Source organism: Camellia sinensis, chromosome 2 (assembly GCF_055761805.1).
Source record: "Camellia sinensis isolate YWXY chromosome 2, ASM5576180v1, whole genome shotgun sequence".
NCBI lineage: Eukaryota > Viridiplantae > Streptophyta > Magnoliopsida > Ericales > Theaceae > Camellia > Camellia sinensis.
This window is the reverse complement of record NC_138962.1, coordinates 142,033,351-142,056,387: the sequence shown is the minus strand read 5'-3', so window position 1 is coordinate 142,056,387 and position 23,037 is coordinate 142,033,351. Positions and strand designations below refer to the sequence as shown.

At 36.3% G+C, this 23,037-nt stretch overlaps 1 protein-coding gene across 1 annotated transcript in view; it reads right to left on the bottom strand.

Annotated features, from left to right (window-relative positions):
• Positions 1-2,321: 2,321 nt before the first annotated feature.
• Positions 2,322-23,037, bottom strand: part of LOC114278250 (putative glycerol-3-phosphate dehydrogenase [NAD(+)] 1, cytosolic) — a 32,255-nt gene continuing 11,539 nt past the window's right edge. Inside the window, exons 2-5 of the mRNA XM_028220261.2 lie at positions 13,661-13,882; positions 7,543-7,790; positions 2,795-2,934; positions 2,322-2,679 (exon numbers count right to left, since the gene is read on the bottom strand). Coding sequence (XP_028076062.1) covers positions 2,553-2,679; positions 2,795-2,934; positions 7,543-7,790; positions 13,661-13,882 — 737 coding nt within the window. The 3' untranslated portion in view covers positions 2,322-2,552. The remainder of the gene's footprint in view (positions 2,680-2,794; positions 2,935-7,542; positions 7,791-13,660; positions 13,883-23,037) is intronic.

The following is a 23,037-nucleotide window of genomic DNA, read 5'->3' as shown; positions in this document are numbered from 1 at the left end:
CCCTAGTGGGGCGTGTCGCATTGTGGTTGGCCGAAAATCTAAGAAAAAAAAAAAAAAAAAACAATTTTTTTTTGTCCAATAGGAGCCGACCCCCGCACCCCAGCTGGGGGTCTGAGTCATTTTTCTTTTTACACTAAGCCCCCTTAACCATTGAACATTATTTTTATTTTTATATTTTTAATAAATAAAATATTATTCAAAGGCATAAGCAAGGTTTGAAATCAAAATCTTAAATTTCATTAAGAACATTAAGGGGGTGGTTTAGGATGTTTTAAATAAGTGTATTTTTTTACTTTTTATAAAAGATGTGTGAAAAAATAGAGAGGGGATATTGATTGATGTGACTCAAAAAAGATAAAAATATAGACTAAATTAAAGTACCCCAAACAAGGCCTAACTATTGAATATTGTTTTGCTCTTCTCATTTATAAATTTATATTTATTGGCCTTATTTGGAAAGATGACTATTTTAGTATATTATTTTAATTTTTGACTATTTTAATAAGCTAAAATATTTGTATTAGAGAAGAGAATTTGATTTTTTTTGTAATTGAATATAATGTTTGTGAGAGAAAAAGTGAAATGATTATCGGTTTAATATGACATTTTGACTTATTAACTATTGTATCATATTTTGTCTTATTATTAATTTTAGTCCAAAAAACTAAAAAAATCTTTTGCCAAACACCCCGATTGATTCTCTTCTTGGGAAACACTAGGGTACAGACGCCTCAAAGGTTATAACTAAAAAAAAATGACATAATTTCATACTTGTTGAATTATAACTAAAAAAAATGAGGCATAACTAAAAATCTCATGAGTCATAACTAAAGAAAAAAATTGGTCATAACTAACTAAGGGTGCATATGGTACACCATGCAGAGCAGTCTGTGTATTAGAATTTCCCTTCTCTTAATTATAAAAATAAAAATTAAAAAAAAAATTGTACAAATACATCCCCTTTAGACATAGTTGGAAGGAGTCTACGTAAGGTAAAAGTGATACATTTTTATAGTTGAGGAAGTCAAAATATATGAATTCATAGATGAGGGATAAAACAATATTCACTAATAGTTGATGGAGACTTGATGTAAATAATTTTTTTTAAAGGTTTAGCTATTATAATTGAAAATTTATTAAAAATAAAAATAAATAAATAAAAACATTTCCACAACAAAAATTATCAACTTTAAAAATTTTCCAGAATCCTAAATTTTCAAAGAAATAATCAATTTTCAAAATTTCTCAAACAAAAATTAATTTAAAATATTTTGATATAACAAAAATTAATTTCCGTTATTGTACCAGTTTCAACTAAATGAGCACACATTTTCCCCTCACATATAATTTTTTTGGACTACACATCTCGAGTTAGGGTTATGTAGAACCATTTACAAGATTGTTTGGATTTCATTGTATAACTGAGTTAAAATAGCGATAAAAAAAATAGGTTTGGGGTGGCAAAATTGTCCATTCTTGTTTCAATTTTGCTAAATTTAGACACACATGTTCCCCTCGGGCATGCAACTTGCTGAACTGAACAGATCTCAAATCAGGGTTTTGTAGAGCCATTTATGACACTATTTGGGTTTAATCAGATAACTAAGTTTAAAAGGTTCATAAATTATATTTGACAGGGCAAAATTGCCCATTCTTATTTCTATTTTGACAAAATCGGGCACACATTCCCTCTAGCATACGAACTTGCCCAATTAAACTGATTTCAAATTGTGATTCTGTATAACCATTTACAAGTTTGTTTGGAATTACTTGTGTCAAAAATAAATAAATAAATAAAATAAATAAATAAATAAATTTGTTATAAACGTGCTTTCTTAATTAAAAGTATGGTTTGTGTCCACATTTTTTGCATAAAGTCAATTTTGATAAAATGTAGCCACAAAGCGCAACCACGATCTAACCTAGTTTGGAAATTAATTGCAAAAGCGGTCTAATTATTTAATTATAGAGTAAATAAATAAATAAACCCAAAATGGTTAAAGACCCTAGCCTTTGAAATATATGAACCGAACTTGAGTGAGTTAGACAAGTAAAATGAGACAATTCTCTAACAATTAATATGATGCTATTTTTTATTTGTTTTTATTTTTTAGGTTTATTGGTATTTGATGTTATTCATAAGAAGAAAATGTTATTAAAAACCAAATACAACTTTGGTTAGGTATATTGGGGGAGAAAACAAAAGAATATTTTTCCCCATCGATTAGTAGTATATATCCTAAAACACGAGCAAAAAGGGTGAGAATGTTGTCCAACATGAAACATGTAACACAAGCGTGTACACAATCACCAAGAACAAGTTTGCTTCCAAAATTTTCAATCTTACTAGCAGATCTTCAACCAGTAATTGAGAACGAACAAACAAACAAACAAACATTTTTTAGTTATATAGTGCAACACAACTTTTGTCCAACATGGTAACTCCTTCAGAGCATTCTACCACAGATCCTTCCAAGACAAAGGCTCAAATAAGTTCTCATTCATCCGCAGTGAATCACAAAGGTTGCAGTCAATAGAGGCATATCTGTCATCTAAGGCTCCTGCCCAAGAAGTGAAGGTCTGTAGAAAACATGACTTTGTGCTATTTCAATGCGTTCTCGTGGATCATTCATGTTTTCATCCCTCAGTGCTTGAAGGATGGCCTGTAAAGAAAGCTCCCTGAAGATTCAGATGGATTCAAGGTCAGAATTATGTTCTGCTGAACTCTCTCTCTATTGTATGCTTTAAATAAGCTCGATCAACTACCAAAACTAGAGAGAGAGAGAGATTATACCTCGTAATTAGCATTTTATATAGTGTCTTCAAGATGGGGCAAAGCTCAACTGGAGCAACAGGCTTGTTTTCTTCTGGATGTAGGATGCTTAAATGGGACTGACTCAGCAGTTCATAAAAAGCTTTCACAGCAGAGACACCCTACAATGAAGTCAGGCAAAATTAGCATTGTTGATAAGCATGCCAGATTCCTCAGATGATGAAACAAAAGAGTCATCCAAAATAGAAATCTAAAGTTAGAACAGATTGCAATGCCAACATAGCCACACAGTTCTTTTCGTTTGACAAGCTATCCACCAGTTAGAATGGCAGATAGACAACTTTACTTCTGACATAAGGATACAGCAATATGCAATTAAATGAAGCTTCCAAACAGGTGTCAAATGAGTTTTCGGTGACCAATCTCCAAGAAACAATGTCAAGGAGAGAGCATCCTGCATATGATAATTCCATTAGAGCCATTTATTTTCTCACTCCATGGCGCAGGTGAAACACAATAGAGTGATGAAAATTAAAACCAATGTTATTGGCCCTGAACCATCAAGTGGTCATTGGAGATGTCACTAGCCTTAAAATCAATCCCACCATGACAGCATTGAGATAAGCAATACCTCCAAAGAAGCAATGAAATAAACTCAACGAAAAAAGTGTTCCTGATTATATGCCAGATTAAATTCAGATGGTTGAACCAAATGAACATATCATGATATTCAAGACAATTCGATGAAAGATGATATTGGATGTCCTTGTTATATGATTGCTACAACAAATATGAATCGACAAGAAATGGGGGAGGGAGAATCATCTAACTTGCTCTCAAAAGACAGCTTAAAGGAAGTAGTCCAAGCCAGTTTTAAACTTACATAATGGTTTGGCTCAATCACTTCAAGTTTCAACGGTTAGGTAATTACTTTAAAAAATATGCACCAATTGTGATGGTGAGCATGGATAGAAGGTGAAATGTGGAACTTCACATGGAACACATTTAGGACATCATCGATTGAAGTTTTGGAATAATTTTGAATAATTAATTAATTGTACTTATTTTAATTTAGTATGTTGTTGGACATATTTTATGTCATTACAGTAGGTTTTAGTAGTTAGGGATACTAGGCTAATTTCAATAATTGCAAGACATGGATAGTAGTCATAGTCGGGTCAAGTAATGCTATTTGAATTTTATTTGGAGTCCTAGTTGGTGTAGAATATTTGTAGTTACCAAATATTCTTAGTTTCAAATATTGCTATCTTATTCCTTATCGAAGTAGGAAAAGCCTAGCAGCTTATAAATAAAGATGTAATCTTTATTTTCAATGAAAAGTTGATATTATGAGAATTTGAGGTTGTGTTTGTGTGAATTTGCCTAACCCTTTCGAGTGGTGAAACACCTCTTACTGTTTCTTCTTCTCCTTCTGAGTGAATAACCCAAGCACTATTCTCAGGTTACTATTCACAGCCTTCAAAAGTGCAGTTTTCAGCTCTAAAACCCTATCCAATCACCTCCTTTCAACCCTAAAAAGATCAAGAGGCCATGAAGGAAGTAAAGAATGAAATATGTAATATACATATTTGATACAACTTTGAAAGATTTGAAAGCTTCCACAAATAGATTGATTGCCTCAATTCTAGAGGAAGATAATATCAGGGAGGAAAAGGATAAAACTGCTGTGATGCTTGAAGAAACCATAAAAAAGCAAGATGAATATGTTGCCGACATTGAGGATATTGAAGAAACAAAGGTTAAAATTGATGGTGTAACTCAAGAAATCATCGAAAAGAGTAATGATATAGTCAAAGAAAAGGATGAGAATGCGGTTGAATTTTCTACTCTTCACAAGACAAAAGATGTCCACGACTCTTCAGGAATTCCAGCCGTTGAGTAAATCATTCCAAATAAATTAAATAAAGTCAATGGATGAGAATGGTTTCTCATTGTTGCTTCAAAAAATCTATTTGAATGGTTGCAAGTGCAAGATTCTAGAATACAAAACTCAAGGTTGAGTTTTTTAAAATGCAAGGGAGAATGATGGCGAGCATGGAAAGAAAAGGGAAAATCTAGAATTTCACATGGAACAGGTTTAGGACATCATGGATTGAAGTTTTGGAATAATTGAGTAATTATTTGTACTTATTTTAAAGTAGTATGTTGCCAACAAACTTTGTCATTATAGTAGGTTTAAGTAGTTAGAGATATTATGGTAATTTCAAAAATGGCTAGACAAGGGTAGTAATCATATTCCATGGGTCATCTTGCACGTCAAGTAATTTTTTTTGGAGTTCTAATTGGTCTAAAATATTTGCAGTAATATTCTTAGTTACAAATATTGGTGTCCTAGTCCTTGTAGAAGTAGGAAAAGTTTAGCTACTTATAAATATAGATAAGTTAATGTAATCTTATAAATATAGATATAGATAAGTTGACAACTTAAAAATATAGTCTACCAATTGATGTAATCTTGGCACTAACCTGGTGTTGTGTTCCTACTAGATTTGTTTTGTTCAATAAAATGTTACTTAAAAAAAAAAACAAAACAAAACAAAAAAAAAAACTTATAAATATAGATGTGATTTTTATTTTCAATGAAGAGTTAATATTATGAGAATTTAAATTTGTGTGAATTTGGCTAATCCTTGTTAGGGTGAAGCACCTCTTTCCCTCTCTTATTCTTCTAATTATCTTTCTTCTTTACGTAAATATCCCAAGCATTATTCTCTGCTTACTATTCATAGTCTTCAAAAAGTGCACTTTCAACTCCAAAACCCTATCCCAATCAACCATAATCCCTTCTCTTGCCTATTACCTTCAATTTAATCATTAAAACCCTAAATCACTCACTGTTTAGGCCCTTAAATAGCATAGGGAAAATTATTCTAGTAGTCCCTATACTTTGGCCCTTTTGCCATTTTTATCTTTGTAATTTCAATTTGCTCAATTTTAACCTTGAATTTTTTTGCTTTGTTTCAATTTGGTCCAATTGATTACAACTGTTGGCATTATTTTATGAAAAATGTGCAAATGGGTGGCAAGTGCCTTGCTTTAGAGGCAAAATTGTAAATTTGATCAACTTAGTGAATTAACTTCATTTGCCAACATTTTCAGTTTTCAGTTTTTAGTTTACAAAAAACAAGAAACAAGTTTTCATTTGTTTTTGTAAAAAACAAAAACAAAAAACTTGTTTGCTGTACAAAAACATTTTGAACACAAATAAAAATAAAAATAAAAATAAAGAAATATATTGAATGAGTTGCCAAGTTGGTGGCCGAAGATAGAGGGTGGACGGATGTGGTAATCAATAGTGGCGGATGGTGTCCACAGGAGTTAGTGGTTGGATGTCACGGGGAGGTCACGAGGTGGCCGAAAGGACGCCAAAGGTGGCTAAAGATAATGACAGTGACCGCCAACCCACCAGATAGTCGCAAAAGGTTAGCCGGAGCCACTACCCACCGGCAGTTGGTGGCACTGGTCAATGGTAATGGTGACGGTAGGTGGTGGCCAAAGGTGGAGGGTGAGAGGAGAAAGTGAAAACTTGTTCTAAAAAAAAAAAAGTGAAAACACATTTTGTGTTCTCAAAAATTCTAAAAATTTTGAAATCGATTTCATTTTTTTTAAAACGAAAACAATATATCAAACAAGTTTTGTTTTTAGTTTTCAAAAAAAATTAAAACAAAAACATAAAACAAGAAACAAAAAGATTAACAAACGACCATTAGTAATTATTTTTCATAAGAAAACCCTAATAGCATTGTTAATTTGGCCAAAATGACACAAAATATAAAATTAAGGATTAAAATTGAGTCAATTAAAATTATAAAGACTAAAATGACGCAAGAGGCAAAATACAAGGACTACAGATGCAATTTGCCCAATATTTTGAAAATTCAGCAAGTCGTCCTACATCAGATTGCTTTTGAGTTAACTTAGAAAGGTGAAACATTCCATTGAAAGATGGACATGTTGTTGCACATTTTTAATCCCTCACATAAGAAAACAAAACTTGGGTAATAGGCATGCGTATAAGCATCCATTTTTAATCCCTAAGGTAAGAAAACAAAACCTGGGTAATAGGCACGTGTATATGTTACATGGACTCGGGTACGAGTGTCGGGTGCTGATACGTATCTAGAGGTCAAATTCACCAAATCATAAATTTAAGGGTAGGTGAACTCAGCAAAAAAAATATCATATTTTTATATTTTTAATCAAATATGTGAGATAAAATAGTGCTATATGTCCCTAATAGTGTCAAAAAGGCATTTATAACAATTATACAACAATATGTACATATAATAATAGTGTTATATACAATTATATAAAAAGTGTCCATTGAAAAGTATCCGACACATATCTCATACCCTTGTCCAAGTATCGGGTGTCCGACACGGTGTATTTGATTTATTTTGAAAAGTCCATGTAACATAGTATAAGCAGCCATCAAAAGTAATTCTTGCTTTGAACCACTTGGCAACAATGACAATGAAAAGTAAATGCACAATCCTTAAAAAATATAAATAAAAAAGAAAAAAAAAAAAAAAAAAAAAAAAAAAGGAACTCTTTAATAACTTCATATTATCAATTGCTCAAGTGCAACAGAACCAAAGGGTGAGTAGAAAATGCAATGGATTCAGAAGGAGCTCAAAGCATTTTATCTCCTTGACTATCGATATAAATAGACTAAATTTCTATCATTCGCAGAGTCAAGGGCTTCAACCTTTCTAATAAACAATTCTATAAGTAATCAGGATATATACCTGAATCATCCCCTTTCCCTTGATGCTGTCACCCATGTCAAGGCTCAATTCCCCTTTAGCCAACTGCTGGCCGTACCATGCATTACGACCTTTCAACAAGGTTACGTAAGTGTCAGCCAACAAGGGACCTGCAAGCTTCTCTGGTTCTTTGGACAAGAGATGAGTAATAAATATCATCTCTGATGTACAGTGTGCAAAGTATACAGATTTGCTGGTGGCACTCTCATTAGTCAGAGCTGCTACCATACCTGTGAAATCCAACTAAAAAAGATCAATATGTAAATTCTAAGCCAAAACTACAAACTCAATGAAACAGAATGTAATTAACCATGATAAGCATGATTACTCTACTTTAGAAGAGTATCAGTCATTCCTCTATTCTCCATTAGTTATGACTTTCATGCCCCAGTCTATTTACATCATTGGCTTCTTCAACGATTTCACAATTTCTTCTCAAGGAGATAAATAAAACACATAATGAAACACATTAAACAGAAGACAAACATACTTCGTGGCAGTATTTATAACACTATAAGAATTCCATATGATCAATACTCCTGAGGAGATGAGTCCATAAGCTATATTTTAAGAAGATTATAAACTTTCTATAGACTGCAAAAATACATTCTCAATACTCAATTAAATATGATGTGCTATAAATATCAGAAATTCTCAATTCCTCAACTCATACATCAAATGGAGATAATAATGGCTCAAATATTTTCAAAACACATTTCATAAAGGATGATATATCTATACCAATTTTGATCTTTTGATACCTTTTGGTGGCTTGACTTATGTATGCAATTTTGATTCCAGGATTTCTTACTTTTTAGTAAAAGTAGGTCCCTAAAAATCAAACTTAGATTTAGTATAACTAGGTTGACATGATTTTATCAGGTTTTTGTAATTGGTAAGTTTTATCAGCAAATTGCTGTGTGGGAAATTTGACTTTAATATTGGGGATGTAATGGACTAGCTTTGATGGTTTCTATATATTCCTTTCTAAATTTTTTTAAGTACCTTTGGTGCTTTCTATCACTATCAATTAAGAGAACCCCTAGGTTGAACTTTTGGTTCTTCTTTGTTACCTACTGCATCAGTTGTTATGAGACCAATGATGTGCCTTGGTTTGATGTCTAAGGGCAGAAGGGGCAACCTAATGCCAATCATGCCAATCATATGAAACATGTTTAGAACATTTGGTGCTTTCTAAATTTTTTTAAGTACCTTTGGTGCTTGCTATCACTATCAATTAAGAGAACCCCTGGGTTGAACTTTTGGTTCTTCTTTGTTACCTACTGCATCAATTGTTATGAGACCAATGATGTGCCTTGGTTTGATGTCTAAGGGAAGAAGGGGCAACCTAATGCCAATCATATGAAACATGTTTAGAACATTTGGAATGAAGTTTTGAAATGATCGATTTTCTTTCTTTATTATTATTTATTTTGACAAAGTATGCTAGTGGATGAATTTGGTTGTGTAAGTAAAAGGTATTTTGGTTATTCTTACTTACGTGGGATATAGCCTATAGGCTCTAAGGTAACTTTTTTGGGCCTTATCATAAGTCTAGTAATTCTTTCAAGTCTCACATGTAATTGTGATAAGAATCAAGGACCACAACTTCATTGCCACCACACAATTGATAAGATGATCACATTTTCGCCATCATGCGTACTCATGCAATACCAATTAACATGCACTTGTCTCCTAATCAAATTATCAATGGTGAGAATCTTGCCATGTGTCACACACCAAACAAAGAAAACCACCTTAGACCTACAACTGTCTCGCAAGGGAATGTGGAACCCCCCACCCACCACAAACGAGCCCTATGGTTCTCATAAAAGACTTAACATCAAATTTGCCAAAATAAGACGTCATCCATCGAATGCATCATCTTTATTGCCACTATAGGTAGCATATAAACACGCGAGGAGATCCAACAACTTCCCTTTCTCCCAATCATTAAGCTCTCTTTGAAGGGCAATGGTCACCATCCATCTTCAAATATTCATTTGACTCCCTCTTCAGAACAACGTGAGCAACATTAGGACAAACCATGTCCAACCTCTCCTCCCCACAATAATAATGACTCCAGAACCCCAAGACTACACCATAGGACATTGAAACCTCCTCAATAGTTAAAGTCCTTCAAGAACCCCAAAATTTATTGATGATGCCACCCTTGATTGGTGGGAGGCGCATTATCCACTTTGGAAGCCTAAGACTATGGGCTCATTGCATGGACCAAAAAGACCAGAGACTTTTTGATCCGATAAATGTAATTGGTAGATTTTTATTTCAATTATCATTAAAAAAAAAATTTAAAAAAAACCATAGGGTTTGACCTTTGTAACAAATCAAACCCAGAATCTTTAATTTCTTCAGTTTAAACCCTAAACTTTTTTTTTGGGGGGTAATTTTTAAACCCTAAATTTTTAAATAGGTTAAAATTAAAGCTATCAGTCCATCTCCATTAATTTATCTAACGGGATAAATTTTCTAGAGCACACGTTGTATTCTATTATTTGCTATTGCATCTTACTTATTAGTTCTAATTTGAAAGTTCACAACATATCAGTACCATCATTTATTAAATATCCCTTAAATCTGAACCATTTATCAAAAAAGCACTCCCATGAGCTTGTTTACATGGGATAAATTCTCCTTTAGCCCTCAATCTCCCGTCTGTCTTACCGTCAAAGCCCAAAGCCCTTATTGTCACGACCTTTCTTCCCTGTTCGACCGGCCACCTCCCTTCCTCCCTTTTCTTTTAGTACGCTTTTAAATACCACCAAAACCTTTACCCCTCTCTTCCTCTCCCTCTCTAAAGTGTAAACCATTATTTTCTTTTCTCTCTCACTAAAACTCTCTATTCTTGCTCTCCATGGACGGTCCATGATGGACCCATCAACTGATCCGAAAAAAACCACCAGCCTACATAGCTCATGCCCCCAAACCCACTCCCTACTATGCTCCTAATAACCATCCACCTTACGCCAAGGTACAAAAATTCAAAATCCTCTCTCTCTCTCTCTATATATATATATATATATATATCTACACCTGTGTGTATATATACATATGTATATTCCCTCTCTCTAGAAAAGACCCTGATTGTGGTGATGTTGCAAGAGATGATAATAGTGGAGATAACAGTGTTAGATGAGGAGAATAGATCTAGTAGTCCAGAATCTTTGAACTACTTTGGAAAAAATTGCAGTTTTGATTGCATTACTATACATCAAATCCAGCTTTAGAAATGTATTTGGAGTTCTGAGGTATCTTCAAATAAAGCTTATCGATTCTTTGATTGCATTACTATACATCAAATCCAGCTTTAGAAATGTACTTGGAGTTCTGAGGTATCTTCAAATAAAGCTTATGGATTCTTTTCTAACAAAATTTGTCAATTCTTAAAATCTACAAGCGACCCACTCGGCCTTGTTGACTCACCAACTAAAGTGATTGAAGAAAATGGGTCACCTCATGATGTCAAAGAATTTTCAAGTTTTTCTTCTCTGCAAGGCAAGGTAGATTGGTCGCCACAACAATTATATATATCAATTTTGGGTTGTTTGTGCTATTATTTGTAGGTGGCGGTGTTGGATTTGAGGGAGGAGATGACAGAGAGAGGACGAGGGGGTAGATTAAGGGAGGAGGTGGCAATAGAGGGCAAGGGAGGGTGGACAGATGTTTGATATTGAAACCAGATCAAAAGTATAGAGTTTAAATTGAAGATATTGAAAACCCAGAGTTCGATTTGTTACAACGGTCAAACCCTGGTGTGTGTGTTTTTCATTATTATTATTACTATTTTAGGTTATTTAAATTATGTTTCCAAATAAAATTAAGATTCTAGTTTCCTATTTTGATTAAGGTTAGTGGGCTATTAATGAATTTGTGATGCCCTTTGTGAGTTCTCTCTTTTGCTATGTTCCATACCAATTTCTTATCAAAGCCTTACCTTTCGTTTCTAGCTAGTTGCCACTGCAATAATCCTTTGTTGCTGGAATCCCTTCCTTTTTTCCTTATCTACTTTGAGGGAAAACAAAAAACCTAACTAGTCGCAATTTCGATCTTCGCAAGTTCACAACTCTTCCTCTCTAGCTCATGACCAGCCAAGGAGCTTTTCCTGGCTCCTGAAAGCCCTGCTAACAACCTTCTCCATTCGTCCCTCTAGCTCATTTTGCCATCCCTGCCTCAGCAGTCTTTCATACCTCTTCATAGTCTTTGCAGCTACCACCCTCATCCTCTTCGCAGCCTATGCAACCACCACATAATCATAATTGCCTTACAACTAGGTATTCTCAATCGTGAACAACAATAGTGAAGACGACGCCATAGAGTAAGGTAACTCCAACCCTTAACCCAAACCAGCCACCTTAACCCAAACCAGCCATAGCCCTTAACTCGAAAAGATCTCGACCTGACTCATTACAATACCAATCGAATATACATAAAACCCAGCTATTCATTACCTTTAACCCAAATCCTAAAACCCGACCCATAATAATGCACCCAACATTGTTTACCCCCACTGCCAAACCAACCCACACAGCAACCAAGCCCAACCCAAAATCACTCAGCCCAAATTCTTTTCTTTCAAACCCAGCTCAAACCATCTTCTCACTTGAACCCAAATCCAACCCAACCAATTCCTAGGCCCATGTTAGAGCATTAACCCAACCTATACGCAGCCTAAGCATACTCTCTGATGCCGCCCACATAATCCAGCTTAAAAAAATATATATATAAAAAATCTCGTTCTTTAATTATGATGACCAATATCGAGTTGAAGAAAACACAAGAGCAAATGAACAAAACATTAACAAAGGTGCAAGATGCCTTAAAAAAAATAACCGTAGCTTTGGTAGATAAAGCTACAACTAGTGGAACTTTGAGTATTCCCCCACCTCATACTTTTGGGTACGGCCATCAACGGCTATCAGAGGACTCTTGATTTACTGATGTGGACAGGGGTGCCAAACTAAACGTCCCCGATTTTAGTAGGGAGCATGACCCAGAGGTATTCTTCATTTGGAACACAGTTTGGGGAGCTTCTTTAGTTGGTATCAATTGACTAATGAGAGAAGATTAAATTTTTCCAAAGTTAAATTGACAAGTGTTGATAGTGTCTCATTTTCTACCTGATTTGTGCATATGACCTGTTACTACTCGCTCAACCCAACTAATAGGAAAATAGTGAGGTCTTGTTATTTTCGGATCTCAGTATATATTATGGGTTATTTTAGGGACTAGGGTTCTGTGAGTAGAGTGATCGATTGTTCAGAAATCAACTTTAGAACCAAAAATTCAGAATTTAAGTGTGTAAATAGAGATAATGTGGTGTGGGGAAGCTCCCCAAAGTGGTATTTAAACTCCTCCATTACCCCTCCTCAAAGAAAGTCACATTGCAACTTCTCCTAACATTTCACCACTGAAGCAAGGATAGTAAATAAAGACATAAATTAGGATAGAAGACCAAACAAAAATCAACGTCAACCTATCACAATTGGCGAGATACCACTTGTTCTAACCTGCATGATGTTTTTGAAACCTATCAACCACTGAATCCCAAACTACCATCGCATTGAAAGAAGAACCAAGAGGGAGATACAAATACGTAACAAGTAGGAGTCCAACCTTGCAACCACGAACATCATCCAAAGCTTCCACATGCAGCATATACCAATTTAAACAGGTACAAATATACATTATAGAAACATGCAAGGTATACATGAATTTATTTTGCATGAATATGATGACCTCCTATAAATTACCCATTAAACAAAACCCTACAGAGGTAGTTAGTTCTTTGCTTCATCACTAAGGTTAAAAAAAAAATCATAAAAGGGGTGCTAGTAATCTTCAAACCAGTTTACACATCAAATCATATCATGCATCAAATGTCAACAGTAAGCACTAGCGTATGCTTATGAGCTATGCTAGATGGGATTCGGGTAAAAATGTTGGGTGTGGGTATGCATATAAGTGCTTCATCTAATTTTCATGCCCAAGGGCACCAAGACACGGCTGAACATCTATCAAATGAAATAACCTGTCCTGTAGTGCTCAACATCTATTTACAGTCAAGATATTGGACACTTACCAGCTCCAATGGCATAGACATTCTTTAAGCCACCCATAATTTCATGAGTGAAAAGATCACCATTATCCCACACGACAAAATGGGGCTGCCTCAGGAACCTTGCTAGTGGTTTTCTCCACTTTTCAGCTCCGCATATCCGAGCATTAGCATATTCCTTGTTGTAAATCTCTGATGCAATATTTGGTCCCCCGAGATAGAGAATATTCTCCATGGGAACTCCAGCTGCAAAGTATTGAATACTCAGGACAATAGGAACAAGTCATTTAATATAGAAATGGAAAGGAAAACATAACAAGCAAGGAAAAAAAAGAAGTAACATCGAAGTTACCCCTGTAGTTAGATAAGACATAATCCATTAACTGAACAATAAACACCAGTAAATAATGCAAGAGAAACAAACAGCAAAAAATTGTAACATTTAAATTTTTATTGGATAAGAATTGGTTCTTTTAAATTGCCCTCTCATACTAACAATTTAACATAGTAAATGTAAATTGTTACTTATCAACAAAGGAAATAAATAATATAAAAATGATTTCCTTACTTTATTTTTAAAAAAATAAAAATAAAAATAAAAAGGGGCATTGACTAGCAAATCCTATATCCCCAACTTGTGGCCCACTTAGTATCATAGATATTCTTGTAATCCAAAAAGTCCTACCTCACATTAAAATCCCCCAAATGAAGCATACCTACATTTGGTAAAGTAAAATGTATGTGAATATGATATTTCAAATTGGAAAATCTTAGTTGTCATATTAAGTCACATTATCACATTTTAAGAATAACACATTTGACAAAATTTTAATAACACAATAGTGCACACATTAGAATGATGTTCCATTGTCTTATTTTAAGAACGACACATTTGACACAAGTTTAATAAGACAATAGTGCACATTTTAACAATGAAAAATTGGCAAAAGTTTAATTAGACAATAGTGCACACTTTAATAATGACAAATTTGGCAAAAGTTTAATAAGACAATAGTGCACATTTTAACATGATGTCCAATTGTCACATCTTAAGACAATAGTGCACACATTAGAATGATGTCCCATCATCACATTTTAAGAATGACACATTTGGCAAAAATTTAATAAGACAATAGTGCACACATTAGAATGATGTAGACAATCTCCCATTAAAATCTCCCAAATAAAGCATACCCACATTTGGAAACCAAACGTAGCATCACCCAAGAATCTCCAGGAAATATAGTGACAGGATCTCACAGTGTACCTTTCCAAATTCAAGGGACTTCATTTGTCTACAAGAAAATTCATGGGACATTCCGGTACATAATTTTCTAGGGTGGGATTTCTAGGTAAATATCCCAATTAAAAAAATGAATAATTGGTGAGAGGTCCTAACAAATTTACTTGCAGTGGGTCAAATTCCATGACTTTTTTGGTAACCTATGAGTTCCCATTGACTTTGATGGAAAATGCATGAGACCCCCAGTGGGGGTGCTGGGGGTCTCTTTTGATTGGCCAAAAACTGTTTTTTTTTTTTTTTTTTTTTTCTTTCTTCTCCTCCATTGGCAGCCCCCCACGTGGAGGTGGGGGTGATGGGGGTGCTGCCGTACAGGGGGTCCGAAGCACTGCTCGACTTTGATTCATGGTAGATTCAGGCCTCATTTGGGAACAAACTATTTTAGTAACTTTTTGACTTTTTACGAAAAGATGTGCAGAAAAGTAGAGAGAGTGATGTGACAACTTATAGTGACAACTTATAGTGACTTTTTGATTTTTTGGCTAAAATATATAATTGACAAACGAGGCCTAAGTCCTTTTTAAAATAAGGAAAAAATTCAAATGATTTTCGTTATTGAAGTGCTCAGCAATGCTACTCATGTTGATGGCATTGTTGAGTTGTCAAGTTAGTTATTATATATATAAACTTTAGAATACCATTACTTTCATTGTACCAAACAAGATTCATATTGACTATTAAATGATGTAAAATAAAATAAAATTTCTTAGTAAAATTTTCTAAATATATGCGCTACGAAATTGTGAAATCTAACAGTTTTTGTTTGAAAAAAGTAAGGAATTTTGCAATTTTTGTGTTTGACAAACTAAGAATCAGCATTGACAATTTTTATTTTTTTTTCAATTTTTTTACAAAATTTCTTAGTTGAGAAATTTTCTTAAAACTGAGATATTTTTCAATTTTTACTATCAAATTTCTCACCTTTATATATATATGGAATAGCAATATTATTTAATAGATCTCAAATAGGTTCCAAAAATTAAAAAAAATTGATCAAAAACCAATGTATAGAGTTATGGATATGGACTATTAAAGTTTTGATTGAAAAAAAAAAAGTAACCACTTGGCATGTCACTTCAGTGTTACACGCAACAACTCACATTTTAACAAATAATAGTATTAGAGGGTGGCGCATTGCATGGGATTTGTTGGGTTAAGGAATCTTTGGTAGTACTTACTGCTGGTCTTATAAGTCTAAAAATTTGACCTTTGAACAAATTCCCCACAAATAAATTGACACATGTTAAAACATGTTGACACAAGTAACACGTGTGCCCACTTGAATCTATATATGTGCAAGCATGTAGATATGTATGTATATGCAAATACAAATGCACAACATATTCTAGTGAAAAGAGCATGGTCGTAAACGCTCCATTTTTTACCGGCCCTAAGACTTGAGCGCCTTTTTCTAGTCACCCGATGATGAAAACCAGAATGCATGACTTTGATTATCTCCAACGCGAACCATTAATGAGAGTGGATCCCAACCTTACACCCATTTTGGCTATTTTTAGACCTTTAAAACCATTTTCAAAATGTTTTTAGACTTGCAAAATCCAATCATTCTATGATGTTCAAGCTCACATTTCAATCAAAACTTTGTACTTTTTAGAAACCGAGCAAAGACAGAATAGAAATGAGTGGAGAGGAGGAGAATCCTTTGGAAATACCCTGTTTGCACCCCATGTTGGCCTTGGCCGTACAAAATTGTATGGCCAAACAACTTTTGTATAGCCAAACAACTTTTGTACGACCAAACAACTTTAGCGACAAATAGAGCAATTTCTAGAAGATGACCCCCATGCAAGTGGGAAGGTGCCTCTTCTGCAATTGACAGGAATTGTGCCCCAAGGCAACTTCCCGAACCTCCTAGCCTATGAAAACCCCTTGAGATCATTGAATTGAGGACCTTTGAACCCTTGGAGGATTGAATTATTGAAGACTACCAGAAACTCTTCAATTATTCTCTCTATACTTACACATATACATACACCATTTGAAGATCAATGGATATTTTCGCTAGAGATTCAAGTCCAATTTCATATGCTTGAGGGTGATTAGAAGCAGGATTGCCAACCAAAGAGCCATTCCTCCTTCTTTAGAAGTAATCTCTTGAAACTTTCTCATCACTTTCTCTTCTTTTTTTTTTTCTTTTCTTTTCTCTGTTGCTAAACACTTACAATTTTGGATTCTTTATTGTTTAAGATGTGATAAGGCCTGTGGATAGTGGAGGGGATTTGCCATCCCTCCATAGGATTAGTTGATAGCTTTGAATTCTTATTTTCTTGCATTCTCTCTCTCTCTCTCTCTCTAACTCCGCCGGGGTCGTTAACAACTCTGCCGGTCCCAAGCCCAGGTTAAGGAGGAGGATTGTGTGGTAGGTAGCCGACAACCAACACGTAAAATAGCCGCTCGGATCCCTTATGACAATGAATCCTACTTTGAATCAATGCTAGGTCGTCACCCTCAAGTGACGCGTTGCGCCTGCCTCCGGATGTTTCGAAAAGTGAGCAAGGGGCGCCGCATTGACGCCTGGGTGCGGTGAAAAATTGGCAAAGGTTCTCGCATTTTTCTGGACGAGCGCGGGTAAAGAAACTAGTCTAATACTATAGGTTTAGGGTAGCCACTTGGAATATAGGAACCTTAACTGGTAAGACGATAGAGTTGGTAGATGTTATGATTAGGAGGAGAGTTAGTATAGTTTGCGTACAAAAAACTAAGTGGACGGGTGAGAAGGCTAGGAAAATTGAGGATACCGGTTTTAAACTGTATTATAGTGGTAAGGATAGCCACAGGAATGGAGTAGGAATCTTAATTGCCAATGGTCTTGTGGAGAATGTAGTAGCGGTCATTAGAAAAGGGGATAGGATTATGTTAGTTAAACTAGTTATTGGAGGGAATATAATGAACGTCATTAGTGCATACACCCCTCAAGTAGGATTAGATGATCAGACTAAGAGAGATTTTTGGAAGCAAATGGATGAGACCTTACAGGAGATACCCGTAGGAGAGAACCTGATTATAGGTGGAGATTTTAATAGCCATGTAAGCATAGATAAACTAGGCTATGAAAGGGTTCATGGTGGATATGGTTTTGGTGACAGAAATGAGGCTGGAAAGAGTATCTTAGATTTTGCGTTGGCTTCTGACCTGGTAGTGGCCAATACTATGTATAAGAAGAGGGAGGAGCATTTGATAACCTTTAAGAGTGGGTCAATTAAGAGCCAAATAGATTACTTCTTAGTGAGAAAAGTGAACTGCCTAAAATGCAATGATTGTAAGGTGATTCCTGAAGAGAGCCTGACCTCTCAACAAAGGATTTTGGTACTAGATTTATGTTTTAGAGGGCAATACCAAGTTAGGAAGAATGGTGGGCGTTGTAAGACAAGATGGTGGGACCTAAAAGGGGATAAATTAGAAATATTTAAGAATAGAATGGATAAGGAAAGTACTTGGGCCTTGGAAGATGATGCTAACACTATGTGGAACTCGATGGCCAGTTATATGAGGAAAATCTCAAGGGAAGTGCTTGGAGAGTCGAAAGGAACGGGACCCAACTCTAGGAAAACTTGGTGGTGGAAGGAAGAGGTTCAAGTGGTAATTAAGGCAAAAAAAAAGTGCTTTAAAAAGTGACAAAAGAATAGAACTGAGGAAAACCTTAAGAGCTATAGATTGGCTAATAAGGAGGTCAAGAAAATAGTGAGAGAAGCTAAGTTGAAAACTTATGATGATCTATACACTAGACTAAATAGTAAGGAGGGAGAGAAGAGGGTATACAAACTTGCTAAGATACGGGAGAAGAAAATAAGAGATTTTAATCAAGTTAAGTGCATCAAGAATGAGGATTCTAAGGTATTAGTGAGGGATGAAGAGATTAAGGAAAGATGGTAGAACTATTTTGAGAAACTATTAAATGAGGAACATAAAGGTACGGCAATAGGGGAAGAAATAGCTAGTTATACAATAAATCAAGACTATAGGTTCTATTGCAGGATTAGGAACTTTGAAGTGGAGATTACACTTAAGAAGATCAAATCAAATAAGGCTTTAGGACCAGATGATATCCCTACTGAAGCTTGAAATTGTTTGTGTAACAACCCTCACCTTACTCTTGCCATACTTGCATACATTCTTGCATGGTCTTGCTTGTTATGTTAATTTGAAGGTTTTGTCTTGCCTTGATTTGCTTAAAGTTGCTTGCATGATTTTATTCCTTACTTAGTGTATGTGTGTGTGCGTAGCCGAGGTCATTTTGAGCTTAGTCCGCCTTTGACCCTTGTACTTAGAACTATCTTGAGATCTTGTTCAACCCCATCTTCACCTCGGGCATTCATTGCCGAGATGTTTTGCACTTGAACCTTGCCCGCAGGCAGGTATGGCCTAGGCCGAGATATGGCACACCCCGGCCAAGGTGTGGCACAGCTTAGTCAAGTGTCGTCCTCCCTAGCCGATGTTTTTCTATCCTGTTGTTGGATCCTTGTTTTGAGCTGATGTCATCTTGTTGCCGATGTGTCTTACCCGAGCTTGCTGCATACGATTTGTCAGAGACTTGTCTTGTCTATCAATCACCTTTTTGGAGCTGAACCAACCCGATAATGCCACGTGTCCGAGCTGATTGTTAAGACAGCCGGCAGGCCTTGAAACACATCATTTTCTTGTCTCAAATCTTTGTCTTAGAGAGAGAAGCTCTAGAGAAGTTCTTGAGTGAGAGTAAGTCTCCCAAGCTTGATCTTCGTGGTTTGAACCGTTGGATCCGAGTTTTGAGGTTAGAATCTTGATCTCCTTTGGTTGTTCTTGCTGATCATCTAGCTGCATTGCATGATCGGATTTGTTTTGCATGTCATGCATCGTTTTGAAGTTGGTTTTGGAAAGAGAAAATGATTTTTCATGTGTTCTTGAAGAAAGTCTCATTTTGATCGACAAGTTTGGAACGAAAACCATGTTTTGTGTTTGTTCTTGCATGACTTTCTTGAATGGATACCCAGGTCCGTATATTTTGAACTCTGGCATGAAAACTCAGATTTTTGTAACAAGTTGTGAGCTTGCATCCATCTTTCAAATGATCATGTTCTTCATACTCTTCAAAGGAAAACCCAGGTTTTCCCTGACTTTGTTTAACGGGACCTCGGCTTAGTCCTGGACGGTACCCAGTGTGTTTTCGAGAAGCAGGAGCAGTGATTAAGCTCCCAGCTTGTTTTGCTTTGTCTTTGACTTGGATTTGGCAAGAATGCCGAGATCATTTGCATGTATATAGAGCTTGCTTTGAGAATGTGACTTGCCATGTGATTGTAGGTCCTTGATATTTGCTTTGAGTCTACACCTGAAGAACTAGGTGAGTGGTATTTCTAATAAAGCTATGTTACACTTGCTTTGATAAATCTTGTTTTGTTTGTTTTGACGTGGTATTTGCTAAGCATGAATAAATGGCCTTGTCTGATTGTTATCCTCGGAAAGTCCCTTGTGCTGGAGGACTCTAAACTTTCGCAGTACTATGTGTAAAAGGATACGGTCCTTGTTAAATCGGGCTACGAGCCTAAGTAATACAAGTCCCTTGTGCTGGAGGACTCTAAACTTTCGTAGTACTAAGTATAAAAGGATACGGTCCTTGTTAAACCGGGCTACAGGCCTAAGTAACACAAGTCCCTTGTGCTGGAGGACTCTAAACTTTCGCAGTACCACATGAATGATGAATACGGTTCATCCCTTGCTTCGCCGATGTTATGATAATTGAATGATGAATACGGTTCATCCCTTACTTCGCCGATGTTATGATAATTGAATGATGAATATGGTTCATCCCTTGCTTCGTCGATGTTATGATACTTGAATGATGAATACGGTTCATCCCTTGCTTCGCCGATGTTATGATACTTGAATGATGAATACGGTTCATCCCTTGTTTTACCTTTGTCAGTAAACATCTTTGGATACTTGTAATATTTGATTGATGAATACGGTTCATCCCTCGTCTTGTTACAGTTGATGAGTTTCGTTTTGAAGGACCTCGGCTATTCATGCAAAACCTTTATTTTTTAGTACCATTCACTGAGTTTTGTACTCACCCCTCTATATATATGTAGGTGATGAGCAGGACGGCGGCGACGCCTAGAACGTTTTGGATGCTTGTTTTGGAATCGTGATTATGTCGGCTTTACTTTTGTATTTACGTCGGCGATGCCCTGATTTGCATGTCGGCAAATCTTGAAAATCATGCTTCTTGACTTGTATTAGCTGTATTTTGTACATATCGGCTCGAGAAGCCTTTTGATCAAGATGTAACATGTATTTTACCTTGTTGTATTTAAGTTGTAAAGTTAATTGGAATGTTTGGCATTGCTTTGATCTACGCACAGCTCTTATGGACCACTTGTATTTGATTTATTGCTTCCGCATTTGTGAGCCCCCTATATCCATACTCTGATTGTGTTAAGTTTTTGAAAAGTTGGCCTTCGGTAATTACGGATTACTGGCCATCACGGCACCAAACTACTAGGGGCGGTTTGGGGTCGTGACAGAATGGTATCAGAGCACGAGTTCCTCGGTATACGTTATTCACACACTTGAGTCCTAAAGAGCATAGGATTTCCCTTAGAAAGATGTTAGGGTTGCATCATAGTATTTGTTGTTTGAGTGAAGTGTGCATTGTCTTGATATACTTATTTGCTATTGCCTATGTGGTTATTTGCTTAACTGTTTTAAAGTCATACCTTGCATACTCATAGCATCATGAGGAGAGGTAGACCACCGCTTGGCCGAGATCAGCCCGAAGACAGAATGGACAGGTTGGAAAGATTAGTTGAAGGTTTGGCCCGCGAGTTGAGGCAAACCAGACAGCAGTTCACTAGTGCTACGTCGACTCAGGCCGAGCAGACCAACGGCCGGAATGTAGCTCCGCCTCCGCCAGTGCCGCAAATTCCCCCGCAACCAGCCTTATATGGGGATGGCACGATAGCTTTGATCAGGGAGTTCAAGAAGATGAGACCACCGAGGTTCTCTGGGGGTATAGAGCCGATGAAGGCTGAAGCATGGGTTTTGGAAATGGAAAAGTTATTCGAGATTTTCCCTAGCACCGACGCACAGAAAGTGACGTTGGCAGCATTCACATTAGATGATGACGCCCGCAGGTGGTGGATGATGGTTAGAGGGAGCAATCCAGATTTGACCTGGACCCGATTCTTAGAGTTGTTCTACAAGAAACATTTTCCCCTAAGTGTTCGAAACCGCAAGGCTACCGAATTTCATACTCTGACGCAAGGCAACAGAACAGTGGCGGAATATGACCGCGCTTTCACTGAATTGGTAAGATTTGTACCTCACATGACCAACGATGAATATATGAAGGCCAGGAAGTTCGAGTGTGGGCTTCGTGGACCGATTCAAGACCGGGTCAACTTGCTTGATATGCCGACTTATGCCGAAATATTGGACAAAGCCATTCAGGCCGAAGCTAATCTGAACCGATACCAGAGCTCGGGAGAAAACCAGCGAAAGAGGCAGAACTATGACAATCGCCGAGGACAGCTGGGCACCAAGAAGAGAACGAACATGGGCAGTACTGGTAACCTAAGGCAGGAAGGGAGTGTTAAACCGATGTGTTCGGATTGTGGGAAACAGCATTTCGGGATCTGCCGACGAACGTCTGGAGCCTGTTATGAATGTGGCGAGATGGGCCATTATGTGAGGGATTGCCCCAAAACAAAGGCTGATAACAACAAGAAAGGAGAGAATACCTCGGGTTCCGTTCAGAAGGGAAATGCTGGGAAAGGACAGATGAGACAGGGCAGAGTGTTTGCATTGGTGCCAGGAGACACTCAGAATGCTGAGGCAGTGGTGTCAGGTATGTTACTAATTTGCTCCCAAGATGCCTATGTGTTGATTGACTCGGGTTCTACTCATTCGTTTATATCTGCTAAGTTTGCCGAGAAAATTAATAGAGAACTAGAGCCCCTTGATTATGTGTTGTCTGTATCTACTCCATCTGGGAGATCTATGTTTGTTACGTCCATTTACAGAGCATGTGTTGTTGTGATTGAGAATGTTGAATTGCTAGTAGATCTAATGCCTCTAGACCTAGCTCATTTTGATGTTATACTGGGAA